The sequence below is a fragment of the Caloenas nicobarica genome, unplaced genomic scaffold, assembly GCF_036013445.1.
Source record: "Caloenas nicobarica isolate bCalNic1 unplaced genomic scaffold, bCalNic1.hap1 Scaffold_596, whole genome shotgun sequence".
NCBI classification, from domain to species: Eukaryota; Metazoa; Chordata; class Aves; order Columbiformes; family Columbidae; genus Caloenas; species Caloenas nicobarica.
The window spans coordinates 1-12,282 of NW_027017585.1; the positions used below are offsets into that span (position 1 = coordinate 1).

General features: G+C 67.7%; 1 protein-coding gene across 1 annotated transcript; it reads left to right on the plus strand.

Annotated features, from left to right (window-relative positions):
• Positions 1 to 1,100: 1,100 nt before the first annotated feature.
• On the plus strand, positions 1,101 to 5,365 carry TOP6BL (TOP6B like initiator of meiotic double strand breaks; the record flags this gene model as incomplete). The annotated part of the gene is made up of 6 exons (XM_065658119.1): positions 1,101 to 1,201; positions 1,635 to 1,718; positions 2,651 to 2,706; positions 3,031 to 3,093; positions 3,779 to 3,968; positions 5,207 to 5,365. Coding segments are annotated over 6 exons (653 nt in total), but the record flags the coding sequence as incomplete, so codon positions are not given.
• Positions 5,366 to 12,282: the final 6,917 nt, after the last annotated feature.

Sequence of the window (12,282 nt, forward strand, 5' to 3'; positions counted from 1 at the left end):
CCCAAACCCCCCTGGGGGTCCCCACTGTGCCCCCCCCAACCCCCATATCCCCCCCAAACCCCCCTGGGGGTCCCCACTGTGCCCCCCCCACCCCCATATCCCCCCCATACTCCCCTGGGCGTCCCCGCTGTGCCCCCCCCCAGCCCCTAAACCCTCCTGGGGGTCCCCACTGTGCCCCCCCCAACCCCCATATCCCCCCTAAACCCCCCTGGGGGTCCCCACTGTGCCCCCCCCAACCCCCATATCCCCCCCAAACCCCCCTGGGGGTCCCCACTGTGCCCCCCCCACCCCCATATCCCCCCCATACTCCCCTGGGCGTCCCCGCTGTGCCCCCCCCCAGCCCCTAAACCCTCCTGGGGGTCCCCACTGTGCCCCCCCAACCCCCATATCCCCCCAAACCCCCCTGGGGGGCCCCGCTGTGCCCCCCCCAACCCCCATATCCCCCCCAAACCCTCCTGGGGGTCCCCACTGTGCCCCCCCCCAACCCCCATATCCCCCCCAAACCCCCCTGGGGGTCCCCACTGTGCCCCCCCCACCCCCATATCCCCCCCATACTCCCCTGGGCGTCCCCGCTGTGCCCCCCCCCAGCCCCTAAACCCTCCTGGGGGTCCCCACTGTGCCCCCCCCAACCCCCATATCCCCCTAAACCCCCCTGGGGGTCCCCACTGTGCCCCCCCCAACCCCCATATCCCCCCCAAACCCTCCTGGGGGTCCCCACTGTGCCCCCCCCAACCCCCATATCCCCCCCAAACCCTCCTGGGGGTCCCCACTGTGCCCCCCCCAACCCCCATATCCCCCCCAAACCCCCCTGGGGGTCCCCACTGTGCCCCCCCCAACCCCCATACCCCCCCCAAACCCTCCTGGGGGTCCCCACTGTGCCCCCTCCCAACCCCCATATCCCCCCCAAACCCCTCCTGGGGGTCCCCACTGTGCCCCCCCCAACCCCCATATCCCCCCCAAACCCCCCTGGGGGTCCTCACTGTGCCCCCCCCCAACCCCCATATCCCCCCCAAACCCCCCTGGGGGTCCCCACTGTGCCCCCCCCAACCCCCATATCCCCCCCAAACCCCCCTGGGGGTCCCCGCTGTGCCCCCCCCCAGCCGCCCCGGGGGTGCAGGAGCTGCCGGGGGTCCCGTGTCCCCCCCCCGGCCGGTGCTGCCACCAGATCCTGAACCGCGCGCGGCTGCGCTGGAGCTGCCAGGTGAGGATGGGGGGGCCCCCTTGTCCCCCTCCTTTGTCCCCCCATTGTCCCCCCCTTGTGTGTGTGTCCCCCCCCATTGTCCCCCCCGTCCTCCTTCCCCACGGTGACCTTGGGGGGGGTGCAATTTGGGCCGGGGGCCCCAGGAGCCGCAGCCCCCAGCACAAGTAGGGCAGGTGGATAAAAATAACCGGGGCGGCCTCATTTCGGGGAGGGGGGGGGGCATGAAAATGGGGTCACTGAGGGGGGGGGGGGCTCCCCAAACCCCAGCGCACAGCTGGGGGGGACCCAAACTGGTCGCAGTCCCTCGGCAGGGCTGGGTTTGTGCCCCAAATCGGTGTCACCGAGCAGGACCCCCCGCCCTTGCTGGGGGGGGGGGGGCAGGTTTTGGGGGGGGGGGTCTGGGTGGCCCCCCCAGTGCTACCCCGCCCCCCAGCTCAGCCCCCCGCCCGGGACGGTGTCACCCGACTGTGTCACCCTGCGGCGGTTCCTGCACAGGACCTGCCTGGTGCACCCCGAGGTGCGGGGGACGTGGGGGCACAGGGGACATGGGGACATGGGGACATGAGGGGGACATGGGGGGACATGGGGGGACATGGGGGGACAGCGGACATGGGGACATGGGGGGGACGTGGGGGGGACGTGGGGGGACAGGGGACATGGGGACATGGGGGGGACATGGGGGGACAGGGGACATGGGGACATGGGGGGGACATGGGGACATGGGGACATGAGGGGGACATGGGGGCACAGGGGACATGGGGAGATGAGGGGGACATGGGGGGGACATGGGGGGGACATGGGACATGGGGAGATGAGGGGGACATGGCGGGGACATGGGGGGACAGGGGACATGGGGACATGGGGGGGACATGGGACATGGGGACATGGGGGGGACATGGGGGGACAGGGGACATGGGGACATGAGGGGGACATGGGGGGGACATGGGGGGACAGGGGACATGGGGACATGAGGGGGACATGGGGGGGACATGGGGGGACAGGGGACATGGGGACATGGGGGGGACATGGGGGCACAGGGGACATGGAGACATGGGGGGGACGTGGGGGGACAGGGGACATGGGGACATGGGGGGGACATGGGGGCACAGGGGACATGGGGACATGGGGGGGACATGGGGGGACATGGGGGGACAGGGGACATGGGGACATGGGGGGGACATGGGGACATGAGGGGGACATGGCGGGGACATGGGGGGACAGGGGACATGGGGACATGAGGGGACATAGGGGGGACACTGGGGGACAGGGGACATGGGGACATGGGGGGACAGGGGACATGGGTACATGGGGGGGACATGGCGGGGACAGGGGACATGGGGGCACAGGGGATGTGGCAGGGCAGGGAGACATGGGGACATCAGGTGACACGGAGGGGACATGGAGGGACAAGGGGACACCGGGGGGGTCCCCACACCGTTCCCCCCCCAGGTGGAATTTCATTTCTGCGTCAGCGTGGACGGGACCGTCACCTCCCGCACCTACGGGTGAGTCCCCGGGGACACCCGCTGTGGGGACACCCCCGGGGACACCCCCGGGGACACCCCCGGGGACACCCTCGGTCTGGGGACACCTGGGGACACCCCCCGGGGACACCCTCGGTCTGGGGACACCCCCACCCCGGGGACACCCCACGCCTGGTGGTTCATCCCTTGGGGACATGGGACAGGGTCACCGTGTCCTCGGTGCCAGCCCTGTCCCCGCCCCTGTCCCTGTCCCCATCCCTGTCCCCATCCCTGTCCCCACCGCATCCCCATCCCTGTCCCTGTCCCCATCCCTGCCCCTGTCCCCGTCCCTGTCCCCGTCCCCAGCCCGGAGGGTCCCGGGGCGCTGGCTGGAGCGCGGCTGCGGGTCCGGAGCTGCCACTTCACACCGTACGGATGGGATGGGGACAGGAGGGGACAGGAGGGGACAGGAGGGGACAGGGATGGGGACAGGGACAGGGACAGGGACGGGATGGGGACAGGGATGGGATGGGGACAGGGATGGGGACAGGGACAGGGACAGGGACGGGATGGGGACAGGGACGGGATGGGCTGGGGACAGGGATGGGGACAGGGACAGGGATGGCGTGGGGACAGGGATTGGGACAGGGACAGGGATGGGATGGGGACAGGGATGGGGACAGGGATGGGACAGGAGGGGGACAGGGATGGGATGGGGACAGGGATGGGGACAGGGATGGGATGGGGACAGGGATGGGGACAGGGATGGGGACAGGGACAGGGACAGGGACGGGATGGGGACAGGGATGGGATGGGGACAGGGATGGGGACAGGGATGGGATGGGGACAGGGATGGGGACAGGGACGGGGACAGGGACGGGATGGGGACAGGGATGGGGACAGGGACAGGGATGGGCTGGGGACAGGGACGGGGACAGGGACGGGATGGGGACAGGGATGGGGATGGGGACAGGGATGGGCTGGGGACAGGGACAGGGACAGGGATGGGCTGGGGACAGGGATGGGGACAGGGATGGCGTGGGGACAGGGCCGGGGCCATGGTGCTGGACCCCCCAGGGTGGGCACAGCCCCGTGTCCCCCCGTGTCCCCGCAGGCCCCCGTCCCCCGGGGGTGTCCCCTCCCCGTGCCCCAGGATCCACCCGCTGCCCGGGTCCCCCATCCCGCTGCGGGTGCCCCCCCCGGCGGCGGCCGCGGGGCTGGGGGGCGACCTGAGCGTCCTGCCCGTCACCGCCCTGTGTCCTTGTCACCGGGCTGTCCCCAACCTGCCCACCCGCCTGGCCGAGGTCGCCATATCCTGGGGGACGTGGGGGGGACACCGGTGTCCCTGTCACCTTATCCTGGGGGGGGACATGGGGGGACACCTGTGTCCTTGTGACCATACCCTGGGGGGACATGGGGAGACACCGGTGTCCCTGTCACCATGTCCTGGGGGGGGACATGGGGGGACACCGGTGTCCTTGTCACCATGTCCTGGGGGGGGACATGGGGGGACACCGGTGTCCTGTCACCTTATCCTGGGGGGACACGTGGGGACACTGGTGTTCCTGTCACCATGTTCTGGGGGGGACATGGGGAGACACCGGTGTCCCTGTCACCTTATCCTGGGGGGACACGTGGGGGATACCTGTGTCCTTGTGACCATATCCTGGGGGGACATGGGGGGACACTGGTGTCCCTGTCACCTTATCCTGGGGGGGGACACAGGGGGGCGCCAGTGTCCCTGTCACCATGTTCTGGGGGACATGGGGGGACACCGGTGTCCCTGTCACGTTATCCTGGGGGGACATGTCCTTGTGACCATATCCTGGGGGACATGGGGGGGACACCGGTGTCCCTGTCACCTTATCCTGGGGGGACATGGGGGGACACCTGTGTCCTTGTCACCATGTCCTGGGGGGACATGGGGGACACCTGTGTCCTTGTCACCATATTCTGGGGGGACATGGGGAGACACCAGTGTCCCTGTCACCATGTCCTGGGGGGACACCGGTGTCCTTGTCGCCATGTCCTGGGGGACATGGGGGGACACCTGTGTCCTTGTGACCATATTTTGGGGGGACATGGGGGGACACCGGTGTCCTTGTCACCATGTCCTGGGGGGGGGACATGGGGGGACACCGGTGTCCCTGTCACCATGTCCTGGGGGACGTGGGGGGACACCGGTGTCCCTGTCACCTTATCCTGGGGGACATGGGGGGACACCGGTGTCCCTGTCACCATGTCCTGGGGAGACACCAGTGTCCTTGTCGCCATGTCCTTGGGGACATGGGGGGACACCTGTGTCCTTGTGACCATATTTTGGGGGACATGGGGGGGACACTGGTGTTCCTGTCACCTTATCCTGGGGGGGGACATGGGGGGACACCTGTGTCCTTGTGACCATATCCTGGGGGACGTGGGGGGACACTGGTGTCCTTGTCACCATGTCCTGGGGGGGGACATGGGGGGACACCGGTGTCCCTGTCACCATATCCCGGGGGGGACATGGGGGGACACCGGTGTCCCTGTCACCATATCCCAGGGTGGGGACACCTGTGCTGTGTCCCCGTCCCCAACGTGTCCCCCCACCTCCCCACTGTCACTATATCCCCGGGGTGGGGGGGGCACTCGTGTCCCCATCCCCGTCCCCGCGTCCCGGGGTGGGGTGGGGGGGGGTCACACATCCCGCCGTTGTCCTTGACGCGTCTCACGTGTTCCTGTACGACCCGGGGGGGCTCCCGTGTCCCCGCGTCCCCCCCCAGCTGCTGGGGGACCCGTCGTGCGTGGCCGAGTGGCCGCGATTCGGCCTCTTCGCGTCCCCCCGCGTGGGACCCCGGGACGAGGAAGGTGAGCGGGGGGGTCCCAGGGAGGGGGGTCCTGCCATTGGGACCCCCGTCGGTGTCACCTCATGTGTCCGTCCCCCCCCGCCCTGCAGAGCTGGCGGCCCCCGATGTCACCTACGCGGTGCGGCCGGCGGGGGGGGACCCCGACCGGGACTGTCACCCCCAGACCTTGCTCCTCTTCCTCTTCCTCCGCCACCACGACCCCTTCCAGGCCTATGGACAGCGGTGAGGGGGGGGGCCCCATGGGCTGGGGGGGGGGGGGTCCCGGGGAGGGGATCCCCAAGGGCTGGGGGGTCCCCATGGGCTGGGGGGGTCCCAAGAGGTGTCCCCATGGGATGGGGGGGTCCCTGGGGGGGTCCCCATGGGCTGGGGGGGGTCCCTGGGGGGGGATCACCAAGGGCTGGGGGGGTCCCCATGGGCTGGGGGGGGTCCCTGGGGGGGGATCCCCAAGGGCTGAGGGGGTATCCAGGGGTGTCCCAAATGTCAGGGGGTGTCCCCAGGAGTGTCCCCAAGGTCAGGGGGTGTCCCCAAGTCTGGGGGTGTCCCTATGGGTTGAGGGTGTCCCCAAGGTCAGGGGGTGTCTCCAGGGGTGTCCCCAAGGTCAGGGGGTGTCCCTCTGAGTTGGGGGTTCCCCATGGTCAGGGTGTGTCCCCAAGGTCAGGGGTGTCTCCAGGGGTGTCCCCAAGGTCTGGGGGTGTCCCCAAGGTCAGGGGTGTTTCCAGGGGTGTCCCCAAGGTCTGGGGGTGTCCCTATGGTTTGGGGGTGTCCCCAAGGTCAGGGGGTGTCCCTATGAATTGGGGATTTCCTATGGTCAGGGGGTGTCTCCGGGAGTGTCCCCAAGGTCAGGGGGTGTCCCCAAGGTCGGGGGGTGTCTCCAGGGGTGTCCCCAAGGTCTGGGGGTGTCCCTATGGTTTGGGGGTGTCCCCAAGGTCAGGGGGTGTCCCTATGGTTTGGGGATTTCCTATGGTCAGGGGTGTCTCCGGGAGTGTCCCCAAGCTCAGGGGGTGTCTCCAGGGGTGTCCCCAAGGTCAGGGGGTGTCCCTATGAGTTGGGGGGTCCCCATGGTCAGGGGGTGTCCCCACGGTCAGGGGGTGTCCCCAAGGTCAGGGGGTGTCTCCAGGGGTGTTCCCAAGGTCTGGGTGTGTCCCCAAGGTCAGGGGTGTCTCCAGGGGTGTCCCCAAGGTCTGGGGGTGTCCCCAAGGTCAGGGGGTGTGCCTATGAGTTGGGGGTTCCCCATGGTCAGGGGGTGTCTCCAGGGGTGTCCCCAAGGTCTGGGGGTGTCCCCAACCTCAGGGGGTGTCTCCAGGGGGTGTTCCCAAGCTCAGGGGTTGTCTCCAAGGGTGTCCCCAAGGTCTGGGGGTGTCCCCAAGGTCAGGGGTGTTTCCAGGGGTGTCCCCAAGGTCTGGGGGTGTCCCCAAGGTCAGGGGTGTTTCCAGGGGTGTCCCCAAGGTCTGGGGGTGTCCCTATGGTTTGGGGGTGTCCCCAAGGTCAGGGGGTGTCCCTATGGTTTGGGGATTTCCTATGGTCAGGGGGTGTCTCCGGGAGTGTCCCCAAGGTCAGGGGGTGTCTCCAGGGGTGTCCCCAAGGTCAGGGGGTGTCCCTATGAGTTGGGGGGTCCCCATGGTCAGGGGGTGTCCCCACGGTCAGGGGGTGTCCCCAAGGTCGGGGGGTGTCTCCAGGGGTGTCCCCAAGGTCAGGGGGTGTCCCCAAGCTCAGGAGGTGTCTCCGGGAGTGTCCCCAAGGTCAGGGGGTGTCCCCAAGCTCCGGGCTGTCCCTGCACCCTGGGGTGTCCCCCCCCAGCCCGGGCTGTCCCCCCCTGTCCCCAGGCACCCGCCGGCTGCTGCTGCGGCACCTGGAGCCGACGCTGCGCGGCGGCCGCCCGGCGCTGGCGCGGGGGCTGCGCGGCCTCGTGCAGCCCGTGCTGGAGCAGCTGCGGCGCCGCCAGCGGGTGCGTCACGCCGGCCGGGGGGCACGGCACGGGAGCTCCCGGGACCCCGTTAACCCGGGAGCCCCGTTAACCCCGGGACCCCCCGTTAACCCCGTGACCCCGCATTAACCCCGTGACCCCCGTTAACCCGTGACCCCCGTTAACCCGGGACCCCCGTTAACCCGAGACCCCCCGTTAACCCGGGACCCCCCGTTAACCCGAGACCCCTCGTTAACCCCGGGACCCCCGTTAACCCCGAGACCCCCCGTTAACCCGGGACCCCCGTTAACCCGGGAGCCCCGTTAACCCCGGGACCCCCGTTAACCCCGGGACCCCCCGTTAACCCGGGACCCCCGTTAACCCGGGAGCCCCGTTAACCCCGGGACCCCCCGTTAACCCCGTGACCCCGCATTAACCCCGTGACCCCCGTTAACCCGAGACCCCCCGTTAACCCCGAGACCCCCCGTTAACCCATGACCCCCATTAATCTGTGACCCCCGTTAACCCATGACCCCCATTAACCCCTGACCCCCGTTAACCCGTGACGCCCGTTAACTCGTGACCCCCGTTAACCCCCATGACCCCTATTAACCCCCTGACCCCCGTTAACCCCGTGACCCCCTGTTAACCCGTGACCCCCGTTAACCCCGAGACCCCCGTTAACCCCATGACCCCCCGTTAACCCCGAGACCCCCGTTAACCCATGACCCCCATTAACCCCATGACCCCCATTAACCCTGTGCCACCCATTAAGCCGTGCCCCCCGTTAACCCCTGACCCCCGTTAAGCCCATGCCCCCTGTTGTCCCATGACCCCCATTAACCCATGCTCCCCGTTAACCCCCATGCCCCCCGTTAACCCGTGACCCCCATTAACTCCACGACCCCCATTAACCCCGTGACCCCCATTAACCCATGACCCCCATTAACCCCATGACCCCCATTAACCCGTGACCCCCATTAACCTCATGACCCCCATTAAGCCGTGCCCCCCGTTAACCCCTGACCCCCATTAACCCCATGCCCCCTGTTATCCCATGCCCCCCATTAACCCCTGACCCCCGTTATCCCGTGCCCCCCGTTATCCCATGACCCCCATTAACCCATGACCCCCATTAACCCTGTGCCCCCCATTAACCCGTGCCCCCCGTTAACCCCTGACCCCCGTTATCCCGTGCCCCCCGTTAACCCCTGACCCCCGTTAAGCCCATGCCCCCCGTTATCCCATGCCCCCCGTTATCCCATGACCCCCATTAACCCTGTGCCCCCCATTAACCCTGTGCCCCCCATTATCCCATGCCCCCCATTAACCTGTGCCCCCCGTTAACCCCATGCCCCCCGTTAACCCCATGCCCCCCGTTATCCCATGACCCCCGTTAACCCATGACCCCCATTAACTCCACGACCCCCATTAACCCCGTGACCCCCATTAACCCATTACCCCCATTAACCCGTGACCCCCATTAACCCCTGACCCCCATTAACCTCATGACCCCCATTAACCCGTGACCCCCATTAACCCCGTGACCCCCATTTACCCATGCCCCCCATTAACCCATGCCCCCCGTTAACCCGTGCCTCCCATTATCCCGTGCCCCCCGTTAACCCCATGCCCCCCGTTAACCCTGTGCCCCCCATTAACCCGTGCCCCCCGTTAACCCATGACCCCCGTTAACCCGTGCCCCCCGTTAACCCATGACCCCCATTAACCCACATGACCCCCATTAACCCGTGACCCCCATTAACCCCATGACCCCTGTTAATCCCGTGATCCCCCATTAACCCGTGCTCCCCGTTAACCCCATGCCCCCCGTTATCCCGTGCCCCCCGTTATCCCGTGCCCCCCGCAGGCCCAGCAGCGCCTGGCGCGATCGCTGCCCGTGGCGGCGGCCGCGCTCTCGGCCGTGGTGAGCGGCAGCACCAGCGCCCGCTTCCGCCGCACGTGTCTGGCCGCCATGCAGGTCTGCGGGGCCGGGGCTGGGGGGGGGGACACACACGACAACGGCGACACAGGGACCCCCGGTAGGGTTTGGGGGGGGGTCTCAACCCCCACCCCCCCACCCTGTTCGCCGCCTTCCCGCAGGTGCAGGACGCGGCGGCGCTGGCGGCGGCCGCGCGCCGGAGCTTGGCCCAGGTCTCGCGGCGGCGCCGGCTGCACCGCGGCTGCTGCGACACCCCCGGGGGCAGCGGGAGGGGTGAGGGACGGGGGATGGGGGACGGGGTGGGGGGGGGTCACACGGCCCCCCCCCCCGGGCCCTCACCCCCACCCCCACCCTGTGTGTCCCCCCCAGGGTCCCCAGCCCAGCGTCCCCGCGAGCGGAGGGGCCGGCGGGGGGAGGACGAGGAGGGGACGTGTCCCCAGGTGGGTCGTGACTGTCGGGGGGGGTTTCCCAGGGGTGACCCCCCCCCCATGACCTCCTCGTTAACACTCGTGACCCCCCCCCATTAACCCCCATGACCCCCCCATTAACCGCCATGGCCCCCCCATTAACCCCATGACCCCCATTAACCCCCATGACCCCCCCATTAACCCCCGTGACCCCCCCATTAACCCCCATGACCCCCCCGTTAACCCCTGTGACCCCCCCCATTAATCCCCTTGACCCCCCATTAATCCCCGTGACCCCCCCATTAACCCCCATGACCCCCCCATTAACCCCTGTGACCCCCATTAACCCCATGACTCCCCATTAACCCCTGTGACCCCCATTAACCCCCGTGACCCCCATTAACCCCATGACCCCCATTAACCCCTGTGACCCCCATTAACCCCCGTGACCCCCATTAACCCCATGACTCCCCATTAACCCCCGTGACCCCCATTAACCCCTGTGACCCCCATTAACCCCCGTGACCCCCATTAACCCCTGTGACCCCCATTAACCCCATGACCCCCATTAACCCACATGACCCCCATTAACCCCCGTGACCCCCATTAACCCCCATGACCCCCATTAACCCCTATGACCCCCATTAACCCCTGTGACCCCCATTAACCCCCATGACCCCCATTAACCCCTATGACCCCCATTAACCCCCGTGACCCCCCCATTAACCCCATCACCCCCCCCCATTCCACAGGCCTGAGGGACGGAGCCCCCCAGTTCTCCCAGTTCTCCCAGTTCTCCCAGTTCACCTCGTCCTGGCAGACCCCAGGAATGGCAGCCCCACCCCAGTTGCTCCCAGTCGGTCCCAGTTTGTCCCAGTTGCTCCCAGTTTCCCTCATTGGACCCAGTTCCCCCAGTTGATCCCAGTCCCCCACTTTGGCCCCAGTTCCACCAGTTCGTCCCAGTTCCACCAATTTGTCCCAGTTCCCAGTTTCCCTCATTGGACCCAGTTCCCCCAGTTGGTCCCAGTTTGACCAGTTGGACCCGGTTCCCGCAGAAGGTCCCAGTTCCACCAGTTCATCCCAGTTCCACCAATTTGTCCCAGTTCCCAGTTTCCCTCATCGGACCCAGTTCCCCCGGTTGGTCCCAGTTTGACCAGTTGCACCCAGTTCCTCCAGTTGATCCCAGTCCCCCCCTTTGGCCCCAGTTCCACCAGTTCGTCCCAGTTTGTCCCAGTTGATCCCAGTTTCCCTCATCGGACCCAGTTCCCCCGGTTGGTCCCAGTTTGACCAGTTGGCCCCAGTTCCACCAGTTTGTCCCAGTCACACCAGTTCATCCCAGTCCCTCCACTTGCTCCCAGTTTGTCCCAGTTGCTCCCAGTTTCCCTCATTGGACCCAGTTCCCCCAGTTGGTCCCAGTTTGACCAGTTGGACCCGGTTCCCGCAGAAGGTCCCGGTTCCACCAGTTCATCCCAGTTCCACCAATTTGTCCCAGTTCCCAGTTTCCCTCATTGGACCCAGTTCCCCCAGTTGGTCCCAGTTTGACCAGTTGCACCCAGTTCCCCCAGTTGATCCCAGTCCCCCCCCTTTGGCCCCAGTTCCACCAGTTCGTCCCAGTTTGTCCCAGTTGATCCCAGTTTCCCTCATCGGACCCAGTTCCCCCGGTTGGTCCCAGTTTGACCAGTTGGCCCCAGTTCCACCAGTTTGTCCCAGTTCCACCAGTTCATCCCAGTCCCTCCACTTGCTCCCAGTTTGTCCCAGTTGCTCCCAGTTTCCCTCATCGGACCCAGTTCCCCCAGTTGGTCCCAGTTTGACCAGTTGGACCCGGTTCCCGCAGAAGGTCCCAGTTCCACCAGTTCATCCCAGTTCCACCAATTTGTCCCAGTTCCCCGAGTTGGTCCCAGTTTGTCCCAGTTGCTCCCAGTTTCCCTCATCGGACCCAGGTCCCCCCTTTGGCCCCCGTTCCACCAGTTCGTCCCAGTTCCACCAGTTCATCCCAGCCCCTCCTCTTGCTCCCAGTTTGTCCCCGTTCCTCCCCGCTCCCCCAGTCCATCCCAGTTCCCCCACTTCACCCCAGTCCCCAAATCCCACTTCCCCCCCCTTCCCACCTCCTCTCCCTGGCCCCGCCCCTTGACACGCCCACCTCGGCGCCTGGCCACGCCCCTCCCCTCGTGGCCACGCCCCCTCATGGCCACGCCCCCATGCAACGGCCACGCCCCGCCGCGGCAGGCCACGCCCCTCGCTCCGCCCCCCAGGCGCTGTCCTCGCCCCCCGCCCCTGTCTCCGCCCCCCAGGCGTTGACTCCGCCCCCCAGGCGCTGTCTCCGCCCCCCCAGGCGCTGTCTCCGCCCCCCCGGCGCTGTCTCCGCCCCCCCAGGCGCTGTCTCCGCCCCCCAGGCGCTGTCTCCGCCCCCCCAGGCGCTGTCTCCGCCCCCCAGGCGCTGTCTCCGCCCCCCCGGCGCTGTCTCCGCCCCCCAGGCGCTGTCTCCGCCCCCCCGCCCCTGTCTCCGCCCCCCGCCCCTGT